General features: G+C 43.7%; 1 protein-coding gene across 1 annotated transcript in view; it reads right to left on the minus strand.

The window, feature by feature from the left end:
• Window positions 1–18,829, minus strand: part of ppp2r2ba (protein phosphatase 2, regulatory subunit B, beta a) — a 49,795-nt gene extending 30,966 nt beyond the window's left edge. The window contains exon 1 of the mRNA XM_084353033.1: window positions 18,106–18,829. Coding sequence (XP_084209159.1) covers window positions 18,106–18,184 — 79 coding nt within the window. The 5' untranslated portion in view covers window positions 18,185–18,829. The remainder of the gene's footprint in view (window positions 1–18,105) is intronic.
• Window positions 18,830–18,967: the final 138 nt, after the last annotated feature.

Raw genomic sequence — 18,967 nt, forward strand, 5'->3', positions numbered from 1 at the left:
CTACAGGCGACAAGGTTGCCAAACGGGTGACTGCAGCTCGTGTCCCCGTTTCAGCATTTGTAAGGGTGAAACTACTGGATATCTGTGACCAGGGACCCTGGTGTTTCACAAGAGATCAGGAGAATTTCCAGCCGTGTTTGTGGCAACACAACTGGATGTTTTTAAGGAGACCTCTGGATATTTCCTGCTGTGTTTGTAGCAGCCAAAGCAGGTATTTCAAGCCAAACCAGGATGTCTTCGGAACCATAACAGAGTGGTTTTTGAGCCTAAACCTAACCAGAAAATAAGCGTAGCATCGTGACATGAGAAAAATTGTGAAGTGGACCTAAACAAACTTAAAGTTTTCATTTCTCTGCTCAGTTTTGCAGGAACTTACTTAGCTAACATTTATTCTGGCGATTGTGTCGCTCATAAATGCCACAAGACTCACTTTCTTACTTTATGCTGGACAATAAAGCTTATTTAGTGGCCGGGCTTATGTGATATGACGAGCTGTATAAGTACAGAAGCTGTCACGGTTATAATTTTCACTGTTGTTAGATCTCCACGTTATTAAACAAATCGGGATGATCATTCAGCAGCATGAGACTCTCCCTCCACACATTCATTGTCTTCCATTAGCCATGCAACCCACCCTGGCATTAAGAGCAGCTAAACACATGGGGGTAATAGGATTGCCCTGGCCGTCCATCTGTCAGGGGAATGAGCAGCAGCAAACCCCAGGGACGAAGCACCCTGGCTTGGATACACCTGCTTAGTCTGCCCTTACTTTGCACTCTTCTCTGGAGATATTTATTCAGTGTTAAAACACAACCTTTGCAGGAGTAAAACACACCCATTCAAGGGTGTAAATGCCAAAAGAAGTCAGTAAAATGCTGAGAAATACACGCTCTGCTGGGAGTTTATTACCGTGTTGCTTTAAACATTATAAAATGCAGCTACTGTTTTGCTAATAGAGTACAGATGGAGATACATGACAGTGGCTGGTGAATGACTGAAGCGCGCGGCAGGGTGGGGGAGGAACACGGAGGAGAACGGCGGGCCTGGAGAGAGAAGGAGAGAAAGATAAAAAGATGGATGTATAGTTTTGGTAGAGGGCATTAAATCAAGCCTAGAGGCTGTCCCTAAATCAGCCGGCTTTACTCTTGGTGTCATTCCAATTACATCAGGATGAGACTAATGCTCCATTGCTCCGAGACTCCAGACCAGCAGGATTGGATTTTCTGTTTTCCCCCTGACTCTCCTTTCCCCTCCCCCAACCTCCCCCTTCTCTCTACCTCCCTTGATAATGAATTAATTGAAAAGAACGCATGTACAATGATTAGCTCGGGACGGTGCATTTTGGATGAAAATTAATCAACTGAAAGGAATTTGTTTGGAGCAACACAGATATTTCAAAGGCTCTCCTGCGCCTCCAGGGTATACAGAAGCACACATGACCCATTTGGATGCCTACATGAGCGGGTACCTCACCACAAAACACGCGCAAACACACACACACACACACACACAGACCTTTTTCTGTTGCGTTAACGTTTGAAACCGAAAGCGACATAAACCAAAAGGTGAGGAAGCATGCACACATTGCAGATTTGGACTTGTTTTGTGAACACACGGTCGAGTCTGGCTGAGAGAAAATGATGCCACTTAACAGAAAATCATTGCATTGTACCTCTCTGGTTGCTAGGAAACTGCTATTGAACCGGCATTGCAATGCAGCACAACAGCTGTCTACATAATTGGACAATTAAGATCTTAAAACCTCATTATTTTGGTCATATTCATCTCAATAAAGGTTCAAGCGCGTCCCAACACGTTTTCTACCAGTTGGGTTAATGGGCCAAACACGGGGAGTTCATGTTCGGAGTGAGGCAGGATTTCATTAGGGAAATGATCAGCGGAGCATTAAGGGTGAGGATACGAGGAGCACAACAAAGCACTGTACTATTCCTGTTGTTCGGAAAGCTTGGACGGACACTGCGTGTGTTGATAAGTATGCTATATTTATCCTACAGCACTTTCCTCTCTGTGGACGGATGAAAGACGGGCAAGTAGAAAGTAGGTTAAGCAGGTTAGTGAGTGACTACAAAGCCACCTCCCCACACATGACCGGGGATCCATGCACAGCTTATGTTCAGGACCGTGGACAGCTCTTCACAGAGCAGACGCTGAGGAGCACAGGAAATGTCTCCGAAATGGGTTAAAGGGAAAATCCACCCTAAAAATTTAACTCATGTCTGCAAAGGAGAGGAAAAATTGTTATAGTGGTGTCATCTAGTGACGAATGCTGGGGCTGCCTCATAGACTAATTAATGAGTTCATGAATTAATGAGCAAACCAATGATATTATTGCAGCAACTGTAGGCCCGACATTAACGGTGACGACAACAGACATTTCTGGGTAGAAAGCTGTCCGTTGATATGTACTGTGGAGATTTGTGAAGTAGGCAAAATTGTTTGTGCTGCCATTTTCAGCCATAACTGTAACATTTAAAGATATGTGTGTTTTGACCCTCAGGGCCACCGTACTTCAAAGATAAAAATACATTTGAGATTTGGACTGATGATATTAGACAAGTGAAGATGTTGCTCTGGTCTCTGGTGGAATAAAATGTCTCTTTTTAGACCAATCAATTGATCAGGAATACTATCATGACTTAATAATTGTTGCAGCCCTCTTCAATATTATAAGTAACACGACAATGCCAATTAAAAAAAACCTTGAACATTGAACAGTTGACATATAAGATAATAACCCTGTCCATTGGCTCATGCTACTACTAAATAAGGTCCATTCAACAAGGGTTTATGTTGCTCATAAGACCAGCAGCCGTGTGGAGTCAGCCTGACCCCACATCTGAGCACGTTCCCTCCCTTCTTCCTCCTACAGCTTGCCAGAGAGAGTTCAGTCATGTTCCAACCAGCCCCAAGTGACAGCAGAACATGTTCTCTTTGCACCTCGGCTCAAGACCCCCACACACACGCTTAAACACACAGACAAAAAACCCACAAGGCTTTATTACAAATAGTCCTCTCACGCACTCCGTCAACAACAAAGACAAACACATGCGAGCGTGTCACACTTAGAGGCTGTAATCTCCAGGAAAATCCCATTTGGCAGAGCAGCTGCCAGCGTGGATCACGGATAGACTGTAGTCGTGGTGCCCACAGGGTGGCAAGCTGTCCATCCACGCTCTTCTATCAACTACACACACACATTTGAAGACGAGCTTAAGGTAGGATCAGGCCCTACCACTGCGATGATAAATTCATGCCACTTGTTTTAATGGAAACATGTCAAGCCAGGTTCTCATTTGAACAGGGCTTAATTTTTATGGCTCAATGTATTGATCTGGCAGGAGGAATCTCTGTTGCAAAGTAGCCTCAGGGACTCTGCCATTTCTGACATGGTGGAGTTGGAGGAGACTGGCTGGCAGAAGTGGTTTGTCCATCTGTCTGTTTATCGTGCTGGCTGTCTGTCAGAAACACTTTCGTCTGCTAATGTGAAATGATGCACAGGTCATATGAAACAATGAAAAAATATAAAGTCTTAATATCTACCTATCCATCCATCTATCTATCTATCTATCTATCTATCTATCTATCTATGATATTATACAGCACACATGCATATAGAATAAATGAAATTGAGCTTATTGACATGAGCAACCTCCCTTCAGCATCACTACAGCTGATCTTAGAGCACCACCATCTGGCGAAATGAATTATTACATGGCTATCAACATAAGAGAGTGTGTATGGTATTAAAAATCACAATCAGGGGCAAAGTTTTGGATTTTAAACCAGTTGTACACACACACACACACACACACACACACACACACAACTGCTGCTTCATTTGGCACAAGCTCTAATGGTTTCAGCCTTTGTTGGGTTTAAATTAAAATTAGATTTAAGGGTCATGAGCATGCATTGGTTAGAGTGCAGACCCCAGGGAATAAACCAATCAAATCAGAGGCAATGCAAAGAAGAGCTTCAGTGATTCTGGACTACTGAGGCAGATACATAGATACCAATATGCCTTGGGAATTAAAGTGTTTGCATTCTTTCAAGCCTGTCCTAAATACTCATATGCCCATATGTACATCGAAAGAGTTTCTATTTGTTGTTATTGTTCCTACTGTAAAGAGATCCCTTCCTGCTGCAATTACAATGTAAATGATGGGGGACAAAACCCACAGCTACTGTGACACTAATATGAGGCTTCAGCAATCTGAGTTAGTCAAATCAAGTGTTATCTTCCCAAGTTGCAGCCTCTTTAGTTAAAAAAAACTCCCTCTTTGTGGTTCTCTCTGTCTTTCATGGCTCAGTAAGCAAACACTGCCTGCTCAAGCACAAAGAGGGAATTTTGTACTATAAAGACTGTAACTTTGCACAATTGCAGGCGCTTTATATTAACTGTGGCTGAACTTTGGGTTACATTTTTGCACAAAACGTGACTTGTGCCATTGTCTTGGTGAGGAAGCTCTTTGCGCCCAGTATGAGCAGTGGGAACAATAAGAACAACCCCTGGGATCCATTGTTTCATGTTCTCTCTTTCTTCACTCATTTCCTGTAAAGTTGCTACCATTGATTCACTAATAAAAGCATAAAATGACCCAAAATGAATTCATAATTGACAGACATGAACACAAAAGAAGGGTTCAAGGATACGTTCAACCAAAAAGGAAAATGTTGTCATTATCTACTCACCTTCATGCCGAAGCAAAGTCAGGCGATGTTTCGTAGTCGACAAAACATTTCTGGATCTTCACAGCAAAACAGCGTTGCAGCTGTAGGGCTGAAGTAAATGGGGACTTGTTTTAAAATGTAAATAAACAACTGAAAAAAAAACAAAAAAAACACAAAATGGCTCCATACTGGCATAATCAGATGCTCAGAAGCCTTGAGATCCCAAATTGAGTTGAAAGGACAATATTTACACCCTTTTTTAAGCTGAAATCTCAATTGTAGCTGAATTATGGAGCCATTATATGTTTTCTTTTTTAAAACTTTTTTTACACTTAAAGGATAACTACCGTTTTTTACAACCTGGACCTTATTTCTAGCATAAAATATGATCATTTACTCACCCAGATAACTTTGGTGTCATTTGGCGTCATTCGGACGAAATTAGATCCAGTGGAGCGCCGCGTATATCCATATAATGTGAGTGATCCAGGCACCGAAGCGCAGCCTCTATGAGCATTATCTGCCACGAAACTAGTTCATTTCACCAATATTTTGTCATGATACACTAGTGCTATTCCCCTCTGAGTCCGGGCTCGTCTGTTGTCAACATCCAGGGTCTGTAGGTTGACCTACTACCTCTGACCTGGAAGATGTCATCTCTGAGCTGCGCGCGCACCCGCGACAGCCGGCTTGTTTACCTGTAGCTGCTCCTGCTAGTTTGACCCGGATGTTGATAACAGACAAGCCCGGACTCAGAGGGGAATAGCACTAGTGTATCATGACAAAATATTGGTGAAATGAACTAGTTTCGTGGCAGATAATGCGTTATAGAGGCTGTGTTTCAGTGCCCCGTCACTCGCATTATGTGGATATACCGGCGCTACACTGGATCTAATTTCATCCGAACGACTTCAAATGACACCAAAGTTATCTGGGTGAGTAAATGATCATATTTTATGCTAGAAATAAGGTCCAAGTTGTAAAAAACGGTAGTTATCCTTTAAAATAAGTCCCAACCACTTCAGTGTTTAGGAGAATACTGCGATGCTGTTGTTTTTCCGATGAAGCTCCAGAAATGTTTTGTGGGCTACAAAAACTTCACCTGACTTTCCATCAGCATGAGGGCGAGTAGATAGGGACTGAACTTTAGAATTTTTATTTTTGGATGGACTGTTTCTTTAAAGTAAGAAAAAAGCAAAAGCAAAAAACATACACTGATTCATCCGTGATCTGCAGTATCTGCTCTCTGGTATCGGTCGGACTCTAATCGAATGACCCTAAAAATAAACTATTTCTATCTCTGTGTAAGGACAACACTCAGTTCGCATTTCAATCAATGCAGGAAGTGCTTCTTTTCCACATCCGCAGACAATCTTGAGCCATTATATCATACATGAAGGATTACCAGGGGGTGATGCAAAGATTGCATTTATGTTTGTGCATCTCCCTCCATGTGATGTGACAGCATCAATATGGGATCCATACCTTGTCCACCCCTGGCCCAAGACGCCGAGCAGAACTAATTGCTCTGGCAACGTAGATGACGCCACAACCTGCCAGCTGTGAGCTGAACAGTCTGCGAGGGGTGGAGGTGCAGCCCTGCGATTTGTGCATTCGCCACAGATGCATGAGGTCACGAGCGAGGAGATAAATGCACACATGTATTTCTAAGGGAACGTCCATTTCCTTAGACAGATGAGCTGGTGAAGCAGCCAGGAGAACGAGGAAGAGCGAGACGGAGAGTGGGTGCCGCTTTAGAGACACGCTTCAGTAATCATACAGTGAGCGAGCAGACAGAGGGGATGTGTCTTCATGAAAACAGCCACTTCCACCTCGCCAAGGTTCTCCCCACGGTGCAAATCCAGCTCCTGGAAAGAGCTTTCTCATCAGGCAATCGTCAAATCAACCACTTCTTTTCTTTCTGTCGCTTATTCTTTCATTGTTACACACATCATCTAAATGTAAAATAGAAATAGAGTCGTGATGTCACACACGCATGCAGATGCACACACTCATCTTTTTGTGAATGGTTTAAGTTTGGGGTAAACAGTAAACAGCCCCTGTGCCAGGACAGCTTGGCCTAGCTGCACACCGTCAATACTAATGACATCAGGACACAAAGTGTCACTATGGCAACCTGGAGGCCCTGGCCCGATCCCACACCCCTCTGTACTACCGGAAGGCCGGAGAAAAGGCCCGACAGGGGTGGAGAAAGAGAGCGAAGGTAAGGAAAATCAGAAGGAGAGAGCCAAAGGAAGGAGACGGTGAATGAGAGTCAGAAAAGATGAAGAGGGGGAAGACGGGGGTGAGCCAAAACGTCAGCGGGAGAAAGAGAGCGAGCGGGTTGGTTCAGGGCTATTGGTCGTTTTGAAGCTGGTTAGGAGCCAGAGCCGAGTGCTTGGTATGAAAACAGGCAGAGCAGTGTGCCACAGCCAAGCCTGAGATTCAACTCTGCCGGAAAAGAGCTCCTTCTTTTTTTTTTTTTTTTTTTACACCCCCCCACCCCACCCTGCATATCTGCACTCTCATCTTCTTCCCTCCCCCTGCATCCATCACCCCATCCATCACCCTCTCTGTTCCACCGCCTGACCGCCTCTCTTAGACTCAGCAACACTTTCAAACAGGCCAGATGGGCTCAATGAAATACACCCCACTGTCTGCAGCCGACTAAATCACCTTAATGCTGCTGCTCTCCTGAGCTTCTTTATTTCAGCGAGTGTCTACTACAAAACCAGCACAATGTCACTTGGTACGGGGCAATGCACGAGCAGGTCGTCACACACAGAAGAAAAAAAAAAAGAAAACATTTACTGTAAGTCATTTACAAGTTTTAAATTGGCTGCTGGTGGGAGCTTTAATACTTTGTCGCACACCAGGCCTCTGAACACGTTATATGCTGGGTGGGTCACAGAGCCATTTGGTCAGATCGATGTGAGCTAATCACTGAGAGCAGAGGTTGAGAACAAACTGAACAAAGCTCATTTTACATAACAGATCGGGAACAAATCTCTACTTATTGATGTATAAGTTAAAGAGAGACTATTACCCTTGGAGAGGACGGGAAAAGTCATTTATTTAAAGGTTAATGTAGGGTTGAAAATTAAAACAGTGCACTAGAGAACAGTATCTAATCATATTTTTGCTGCGCATGATCGAACACTCTTAATTCACATCTCATTATTACATCTCAAATATACGTGTTGATGGATGTTTAACGTTGATGGGAAAAGGATAATGATACTCTGGACAATATTTCAGATAAGCTGGTTTTCTATGTTCACCCTATTAGATTTTATTTATAATGCAAAGTGACAGAATCTGCCTTTTTTCCCCCTTTTGGACTCCTTGGCCTGAAATCACTCCGGGAGTCTCTGTCTCTCGAGCCTGCCTGTGAATATGTCGAGCAAATGAGATAACCAGCGCTGATCCCGCAGAGTCTCATTCAGTCACGTCTGCGTAATCCCACAGGACGAGACGCAGAGGTGAAGCCAGAGTATGATAACAGTGTCAGGTGGTGGGATTTCAAATCTGGTTGAGTTCCAGCGGGACAAAGAGTCAACAGGGCTCTTCACCAAAAATGTGTTTGGCAAACAGGAGAAATTTTAACTGAGGTTAAAGAGCGCACACTCAAAGTCTATGACGTATGATTGTTAGGTTAATTTGCATAAATCTGGATCATAAACACAGTATAATATATAAACGACCATGGATTTTGCAAATTAAGCAGATACTGTATGAAATGACTGCCATTTCTCTTATTCCTAGCTCTACAACGTAATGTGATTGGAATGGCTTTAGATAACAAGCTACAGAATCATTTTATTACATAATACACACATGTTTTTGTGTGTAATGTGCGGTGAAACACCTGTTTGACTACTGATATGAAACTGTACAATGACACACAGTATTACCAGCTGATGGCTAATACGGTTCACACAGGGGGAACTCCGCCAGCATCCTCTCCTGCACAACAATAACAGCTATAAATAAGGTATGTCTCACACACAGACGGTATAAATGCTCTCACAGTGTGACTCATGATAAATGCTGCATGCAGATGCTGTTATCACAATTGTTAATGTCAGAGGTCTCAGAGTAGAGACACACAAATAAAATATAAAAAGACTGAGGCAGACAGAGACAGAGAGAGAATAGCATTGCTGATTTATGACTCATCATGTGACATCATGTGTCATCCATCCATTCAGTTGTGTTTTTTGTACTTTTTGTGTGTGTGTGTGTGTGTGTGTGTGTGTGTGTGTGTGTGTGTGTGTGTGTGTGTGTGTGTGTGTGTGCAGAGAAAGTAAAAAAGAGACAGAGACAGGAGAGACAGACTGGTACTTCATGTACCGCTGCTGTCTGCTGCCTCTCTCAGTAGCATTAGGCTACATTATTTATCCGGTGCCATGTCGTATGCGTAGAACACCATTCAGACAGAACAGTGAAAGCCTTCAGTACAGTGTGGCTGGAGGAGTGATGTAGCATCTCCCTCTCTCTCTCTCTCGACCACTATACTCTGTCCGTGGTGCTGACAGACTGAAAACACAACAAGCAGCTTTCTATCTATAGCCCAGCTCTGCTCCCGTCTGTGTTTTGGTTTGATCCCTTCTCCATATTGATTAGCGTTACTCAGGTTATTCCGTACAAACAGGACTGTGATGACTCTGCAGCAGTAAGAAGCTATTTTCAGAGGGATATTGAGAAAGTATGAAGGGAACTATAAAAGGGGACCTCAAGCAGGATCTAACTGGATGGGAGCCATTGCTCCTGTGGGTATGATCGGGTTTCTACAAAGATAAAGCCCCAGCAGTGACTCCGGCCCTGTAAATCTGCTCCTGCACCGTCCTGAGAGCACCCTGGCACTGTTATCACTCACTTCTAATCACATCTGAGTTGGGATATAGTATGTGTGTAATTATTGGGATGTGTGAGCCTTGCCTTTATTACCCTATAGAGCAGGATGGCAGCGACACCAGCAGAGGAAATTAAATTAAAAACACCTCCTCTGTTGGTCCTGCAGGACTTAAGTCAGGATATATGGGTGCTGGCTCATCTGTCTAAGGGCTCCTGAACCCTGGACAATGACCACCCCCCCCCCCGGGGAACACTAATGTCAGGCAGGCCATGGGAACCAACATCTGGGGCCTAAAGCTCTAGTGCCTTTCAATCTCTAACATTTAAATCTTATTAAAGGTGCACTATGTAGTTTGGGGGAAGAACTTTTAATAAGAAGAGAAAGATCTTCATTGGATTTTTTTATGCCTAAACAAACTAAATAAACTCACTTTGGTCTCATGGCTGAATAAACTGAATAAACAAACAGTGTTTCATTCTGTTTTACTTGTCTATATTTGGCGGACCCTGCCACCTTTCTAGCTTCAAACAGTGTTCTGGGGACCTTATTTCCTCAGAGAGCATCTTGTTTGTGTTATGGAAAAACAAATGTTTCTGAGTTTGTATTATTACTTCATTAGTATTGTAAATATTACAATTCTGAGTTTTTGAATTTAAACTACATAGTGCCCCTTTAACATTTATTTATCCACGAAAGTCAGCTGAACATGCATGTTCTTGATCAGGAACTACGCACATCACACTCATTACATTTACACAAGTTTTACATCTGGGACCTGCCCATTGCAACTACATTTCTCACTTATTGAGGGAAGTGTTACTCATTGTTTTTCACACCCAACAAGTGTAGTGGGACTACTCTTTGTCAACGCCCCACATCTCTCTTTTGCTTTTATTTTCCCATGAAATAAAGACATGCTGGTGGTATTCAACCTTTTTTTGCCTCATGTACACCCATAACTATACATAATGCATGGATCTTGTTGAAAGAAATCAGCCATATTTAGGTGGCTGGTATCTGTGAGTGAGTACAATTTGATGCGTATCCAAATAACAATATTTGTTTTATTTGATATTGGAATAGGTTGATTTAATTAATTGGGACTTTTGGGCCTTGGTGGAGGTATGCACTCTACTGACTGCCATTATAGTTTTAATTGATTGATTTAAACTGCGTGTTATTTAAACCTGCCATAACTGATGGTGGCAGCTGAAACAGGCTGCGAGCAAACAACATAATGAACTTGTTAACAGACAGTTATTTACACATCAAGCTGACACGGAGCACATTAGCATTCATTTGGCGTCATGTTTCTGGCCACCTGGCAAAGTCCAACATCCTTACAGCGCTTCTGGGTCTTCACTGACTCCTGAAGGGTATATTTGGCTGTTTAGCTGCTGAACACTTTACTATGTTCATCAGCTAGAAACTAACTTTGTCCCTGATGGGCAGGTAGCTTTGTTTTTTGAGCTGCCTGCTGTGGCTGGATCAGAATTTGTTTTTTTGTTTTTTACCAAGATAGTTGAGCTACTACACGGTCTGTTTGTGTACCCCATGGCAACTTTAGAAGTACCCCCTGGGGTACAAGTGCCACTGGCTGGTAAACACTGCTCTACAGGGCCCTTCTGTTTATAGTATGTTCTCCCAGCACACATGATAATTCAAATACATCTGCCTAAACCTGAAAACCAGATACCCTTTTCTTTCCGTTGCATTATTTAAAATATGTAACACTTTGCTCTAACACTTTGTTTTATCGTCTCCAGCACCATTTGTTCTTCTTATCAACTGTAAATCGTCTTCTCAGCAGCTGCACAGCCTCATTAATGTTTCATCCGAGCGAGGCTATTCTTCTAAACTCACACAACTTAAGAAGGCTGCGATGCAAACAAGAAAAAAAAGCTATTCATCTGGGTACGCTGAGCACTTGTTATATCTTAGCCTATCTTAGTTTGCCTTACTTCAATTGTTTTATAGGTTTTAGACGAAGGGCAAGTAAAAGGATTGAGATTAATACGGGACGAGAGTCATAAAACCACGAACGTCGTGTCACCACGTCTAAAAATAAATTACACTGCAATACTGTTCAAGTCAGTTACTGTTTATTTCAATGCTACATTATAAACATAAGATGCACAAACGTCGCCATACATCAGGATTTAATGAGTAGATGTTATTGCAGCAGTGCAAACCTGTCTCACTCAACACATCAGGACCCTTTATAAAACCACAGAGACAGATGGGCGGAGAGGGAGAGGCAGAGAAAGAGGAAGCCCATCCTGATGTTCTATATATACCTCAATCCCAATAGCAGCCTCTGTCTCTGTGCTGGAGCCTGCCAGCCGGAGCAAAGGCCCCGCAGTCCGGCTCGATAAGGAGCCTCTTTGTCTGGCTCTGTAGCTCCCAACAGGGGCAGTCGATGCTGTGTAACACAAGGTGTTCCAGCGCTGGGACTCGACGCCCTAGTTACAGGCCAGAGGTGAAACATTTACGCTTGTTCTACACATTGTGAAACAGCGATAAAGAAAGGCGAGAATGAGACCTGCGTCACAGTGTTTGCTGTAATAATATGCTACCTCCTGTGAGGCTGGAGGAGTGAAGGGAGTTTCAGCGGTACTGTAATTGCTCGCTTCTTTTCCTTGTGTTCATGTCGACTTACTGTGGAGACCTAGCAGGAAGTGTTTGTGGTAAAGTGAGACTGCGGATGAGTGCTGTGTGAGAAAAGAAGCCGGTGTTTTCGTCTCACCGTGTTCGTTTCAGTTCCCACAGCCTCCTGAGATCCACCGAGACGGATTCAAAGGACATGTTTTATCCCTTAAACCACCCATCACCTATCATTTATATCGTCATATCATCTTTTATGTTGACTTCCTTCCTTCCTTCCAGGCAGCCATTCGTTCCCTTCCTTTCAGTATAAAAATGGTGGAATTGTGGAGGTCGTTTAAACCTTTAAAATGACTATGAATTCAACAGTCTTACTCCAAAATGAGCCATATGTATTATTAATAAGGCTGGTTATTACGATCACACTGATCTACTGTTTCTAAATGCTCCTGCTATGAAATCTAATCATTTGGGATATTGTACAAAAGCTTTTTTTTTCCATTACAGGGAAGCAAATATGATCTGAGAGGTATTTGTAAGTTTACTGCACAAAAGAGAAGTATTTCTTGTGTTGGGGTTAAATTTGGAATATGTAAGAATTGGCCACCCTTCAAATTCATAGTTTAAACAAACAGTGGGCAGCATATCACCAGAAAATCACTGTTCAGTCGCTACTTAATATATACACTGTTGATTTTGTTTACACTGTCTAAACTGTTTACAATTATTGTATAACGTGTGATGACTGGAAGTATCTGATCCGACCACATTTCATCCTAAACCGTCTACAACGATGACGCATACTTAAATATGACATTTCATTTGCATTTCTCTCCCCATTTCAGAGCGGTCAGTTCCTATTACACTCCCTGTCACTGCTAACTGTTAGCCTCAGGAGGGTACACACTGTACTGCAGACCATGTTTTGCAAATGTCTGATGCAATACACATGTAGCTGCCAGCCACTGCTTTTCACATACCTGTGAGGAGCTTTACCACCAGCGCGTAAGTGCCAAGGTCTCATCACACAGACACCCAAACCAACAGAGGCAGGGACTAGATTACGATGCCCACACAGGTTTACCTGCTTCATTCACCAACATTTTTGAGGTTGTCTTTGTATCGTTTTCAACTGAGCATAGGTCAAAAAATATTAACAAATAATCACATTCTGGTTAATTTATGTTTTTGCACAAGGTCCCAACTCTTTGAAACCGGGGTTGCATATGAAAGTTAAAAGCATTCAGAGCAACCAACACGATTTTTGTGTGAAATGCCACTTCTAAATAAAAATCAAAATAAAACTGCCTCAAACAAAAAAAGGGCTATTCAGGTGCATTTTTGGAAATGTGGGGTCCAGTGTTTTTGGACCTCGACCCACACAAGACACTACAAGTCAGGATATCTCTGCTGCAGCTTTATTAGTCCCTTTTTCGCAAGTCCACCAACTTTATTATGGGAGTGTGATACAATCACAAGAGTGGGCTACTCCTTGAAGGACAGTCCTCTCTCTCAACATCTCACACTTCTGGTCAGAGTGATAAAGCATAAAGTATAGCAGCTCATGAACAGAGAGGACTAAACTAGGGGGGACTGACAAGTGGTTTTCTCATTTCCTTCCTTCTCTCTGGTATCCTTTTTAGCTCCCTTTTGTTCCCCGTTCTCCCATTTTTCTACCCTCTGAAGAGAAAAGCTGACCAAACTGAAACAGTCACGTGTGTGTGAGTGTGTGGAAGCCTTATGTGTGTGTGTGTGTGTGTGTGTGTGTGTGTGTGTGTGTGTGTGTGTGTGTGTGTGTGTGTGTCCCCAGTGGCATGCAAGGACGGGGCGAATGCGAGAAGTGTGTTCTGAGCTGTGAAGTGGGTGTCTGTCAGGATAACAACAACACAACGGGACGCATGATAACGGCACACTTGCACACCAGCATACGCACCAAAAAAACTCCAACTTGGTGTCATGCTATGTCAAAATGCCGACAGAAGTTCCCCTCAGGCACTGCCATGACAAGCTCACTGCTCTCCTTATAAATAAAACAACCGAGCAAGAATGCAAAACGCGCAGATACACAAATACGAACACACACAAACACCAGACAACATGACAAATGCCAACTATAGTCATTAATCACAAAGACTGTCTTGTGGCAGATCTAATCTTAAATATTCATCATTCGATTCAGCTTTTTTCTGTCACACTCAAACAAATAATATATCACAGAGTCACCCTCAGACGCTACAGCAACTAGAAGGAGGACAACGACGAAGAAGAAGAAGCAGGACAGGCCTGCGTTGACTGATGGCAGCGTGTGATTTGACGAGGTGTCAGTTGGGGACGCATATTTTTCCCTGACTCAAACGAAGGACAGCAGAGAGGGAGGCGCACATACAACCGCACACCCATCTGAAACCTTTAAGACTTAATCCATCACACCAGAACTGACAGACTGATGTGAAATGGGGAAAAAGAGAACACCAGGGGGACTGAAGAAGAGAAAAAAATACATAAAAGTCACAGTGAGAGTCATGCAAACTCAAACAGGGCCCCAAACACACACACACACACACACACACACACACACACACACACACTGGTTTAAAAAAGACACAGGCATTCAAAGCTGGCTGTGCATCCCTCAGAGACTGGACCCAGGTGAATCCGAGTGATGCTGGCACACTGCTCTCCACAACGGCCCAGATAAACAAAGGGAACACACGCACACACAATATGGTCCAGTGCAGGGCTTATATAATGTATTTTCCACTAACATGGTAACTGCACACTCATCTTCCCTGGGGTGAACTCTGCTCAGCTGGAGCAGACATGAATGCTGGGAGATGTTGAAGAGAGGGAGGGAGGGTGAGAGGGAGGGAGTGAGGGAGGGAGGGGACTTGAGAGGAACAAGAAGGACCACAGCGGTGCACCCACCAGCCTCCTCAAGACCAGCAGGTCTAATGGAGAGGCAAACCGCAGCAACAAGGTCACGGCAGGAAGTGCAAACACGGGCGTAAACAAACACTGAGGCGTACGCTTCCATGCGAGCGCACACTGACGTGCGCACAAACGCTCACTTTTCTAAACACATAGATGGCCTGCAGAAGAGACGGCCTGTGTCATTTATTCACATCATATTTCCAAGGTCGTTTGCTGTGTCATCACAACCCCGCCAGGCCTCCATCCAGAACACGAGATTCAACGTCTCTCACTCTACTCCCGCGTACAACTGTTTCATATTTCTTCACACAGAGAGCAGCACGGGATCCTGTATCATATTACCGTGGCTGAGCTCTGCAGCCCCACATTTACTGATCTATCATTTCCTCTATTATACCACTCCCTTATCTCAGGCTGAGGCGGTCTGAGCGAGTGGAAGATTGTGTTTGTTGACCTCACCTCTTAAATTAGGAGCTCACATGTACATCTCTACATTTTGTATGGCGAAAAATCTTTTGGGCTGTATATTAGGGCAGAGATTATGATTGTGATATGATTCACGATTAGTGGCAATGATCATTTTTGGATCACAATTTTCATTTTGATTAAAAAAACTAGTAAAATCGTGATGATGTGACAAACAAACATGTTTTCTTACATCTGGAGAACAAGATTTGTAGACCAGGGCATCTCTGCAGCACTACAGTACTTCATTCTAATGCTTTCTGTCACGTGTTTTACCTTTATTTAAAACCGATTTGGATATTTTGATCAACTGTGCAGACCTACTATATATTTTAAACAGACAGTGTATAGTGAAGAAAGCATAAGCAGCTGTTAAAATGGAGAAATATAAGCCAGAGATATGAACAAGAAAATGCATGAGAATAGATGTTTTTGGCCTTGGAGAGAGGGCTTTACCAAGACAAACCTTTATTAACGTTTTCAAGTTTGTTCAGTTGTCATAGCAATAGGCCACCTGTCAAATTCATATTAAAAACCAAAGAAAGGGCAGCATATTACTGGAGTCACCGCTAACTGCTACTAACTGTAGCTGCCATTAGCTAGTTAGCTCAGTTAGCAGTGCAGCTAGCAGTCCAGACTGTGAACTCAAAACAGTTACCTCTTCACAATCTGATGATACATTTAGTTAACTTTAAATGTGTCTTGATACACAGAATTGACTGATGTAAACCCCTTAATTAGTTCTTAAGATATTTATTTTTAGATAGTGAATGCATTTAATCTTTTGTTGTTTGTTCAGCCCAGTCACCAGAATAAAATGTTAGCATTGTACAGTTCTGCAAACCACAGATATGTTACGTTTGTACATTTCATAAGAACCATTAGGCTGTCATCAGGATTATGGAAGAGATTTGGGCTCCACCCTTTGTGGCAAATTCAAAATAACCCGTGAATTTACATAGGACTGTACGTTAGTGAGCTAGACAGGTTTTTCAAGTTATTCATGTGAAGATTTCCACAATTATCCCTGTAATGGAAATTCACCACGATCAACTTACCCTGAGTGTTTTTATCGTGATCCTTCATAAAAACGTTTGCTGTCCCATTACTACACACCCTATCAATATCTGTGGCGTGACACCAGGCTGAGACGACCACTGTTTAAGACCACTTTAGCTGAAAACCGGGGATTTCTTCCAGCCGTGTTTGTGACATAGACACTGGGACAACTCTAACCAAGTGGTGTTTGGGCCTAAGCCTAACCAGACCTTAAGCACAGCGCTGTCGACACATTAAATTGAAAGTGGAACACAAAGAAATGTTAATATAAAGAGTTTGGTGGTCTTTTGTAAACTATATTCAATATTTTGTCCCAAAAAATATAGATTCACTTTTCAACCTTGCAGGGTAGGGGCATTCATTTTTTAGCCTTACAAGAGCTTTATCAGACAAATCAATATCAAAATGCTCAGGAGGATGGTGAGAAGTAGACGGGGAGTAAAAGTTTGGAAAAAGGAAAGTTAATGGGTGTGATGGAGCAGAAGAGTACATGAGTGAGTGAGTGATTGAGTGAGCATGCATACGTAAACACCCTTCAGTTCCTCCTCCTGCCTACTGAATACATACAGTATATAGGTCATCTCTACAGGCTGTGAAGGGCCCTGGCTTTGACCACTCCACTGTAGATTGTACCGCGCTATCTTCCTTCCTGTGCCAGAGGGCTGAGGGCAGAGCGCGCACAGGAAGGAGGGCAACCATGCAAAGCTAAATAATGCAGTGGCTCAGTCTCCACATTATGACCTAGTAAATGGCTGGTTATACAAACACTCAGACCCTCTTGGGCTGCCCCGTCTGACAGCACAATCAGCAGGATGAATCGCCCAGCTCTTACGAACTCGTTTATTGCCATCGTGGCTGGGGTCAATTCACTCAATTCGAGATTTTGACTATGCACAACTCTGTGGAGATAACTCTGTTTGGACTGGTAAAGGTTAGGGGTGGAGGTTTGGCCATTTTGAGGAGACTCCATCCTCTATATTGAGTGAACTGCAGGTGAATTGAGTCTAATATTGTCTCGGAAAGGCCTGCTGCCGTGCATGTTGTCTGATGGCAGGGTAAAATAAATCAAAACACATAATAAGGGGCATTAAATGATACTTGTCATGCAACTCCACAACCTGAGGGTCTCTCTTGGCATGCCGTAGGCCCGTGTTGATGGATCTGGCTTGAAGGAAACGAGTGAAACAAGGAGTGCTGCTCTTCAGAACAGATGCACACACAATCACACACATTAAAAATCCTCTTTTTGCATCAGTGATATTTACATCTCCCCCATCTCTGGATGTGAGAATGGCTCCCACAACTTCATGCACAGTGACAAATCTGCAGTGTGTTAGCAGCAGCCCAACAATTGGACCATCCTAACTTCTGCACACACATGTAAGCCTGTGGTCCTGCGTGTGTCAGGGACCAGAGGAGCAGCCTAAACATTCATGTCACACGCTCAAAGTAGGCAACTCACAGCCCGTGACAGCCCCCCCGGCGTCCCACCCTACCTTCGGTGTGGCAAGTGGAGGAGAGGATGGTGCTCGGAGGGCGGAAAAGGTACGGGAGGTAACGGGAAAAACATTTCATCTTCTTCTCCGATGCTTGCCGACGGCTGAAGAGCGCTGCGTTGCGGGCTCCACATCCGCACTGTCGCCGCGACAGCCAGCCAGAGAGGAACCAGAGGGGTGCGGGAGGGGAAAGAGGCTCTCTGTCCGCGGCGCAGGGGGCTATGACAGCATCACTTTTCGCAGGCAGACAGCGCAGGCAGGCAGGCGGCTGGCTCCGGGGAAACTGCGCGCCGGGCTCGGGGAGGAAACAGCGCACGGTGTCAGCGCCTCCGCTTCCGTGTCGGCAGTTCAGTCCGTGTGTAGTTGTTGGAGTGAGAGCAGGACAGGAGGTCTCCTCCGTCCTCTCACAGGGGAGGTCAGGGTATGTGTGGTCCGCCGGTGTAAACACCCCCTCCCCTCATGTCTGTGTGACAACTTACTGGAGCAGAAAAGAGCATCCACAGCCCGTTATGATGGCGGTAAAGATGATAAGTGTTATTTCAACGATATCAAAAATAAAAATCCGGCCTCACCAGAATTTACACATTTTTATGCTGTCACCGTGTTGTGTCGTCCCGTGGGTGTGTTTTAGCACATTACCAGTGTCAGTTCGCTGTCCTCAGCAGTAGGAAAACATTACATGAGCACACGAGCCAAAACTTGATGAATCATAGACAAAACTTGTTTCCAACTGCTGACCATGTTATTGATTAACTGGGTTTGGCGCCATCTTGTGACAACATGTCACCCGGACAGCAAGCCAGAGCGAGAACGGCGCAAAAACAAACCCAGAGGGGCAGCCACTGTGCATTATTTGAAAGGA

The sequence above is a fragment of the Pagrus pagrus genome, assembly GCF_965226575.1.
Source record: "Pagrus pagrus genome assembly, chromosome: 5".
Classification (NCBI taxonomy): Eukaryota; Metazoa; Chordata; class Actinopteri; order Spariformes; family Sparidae; genus Pagrus; species Pagrus pagrus.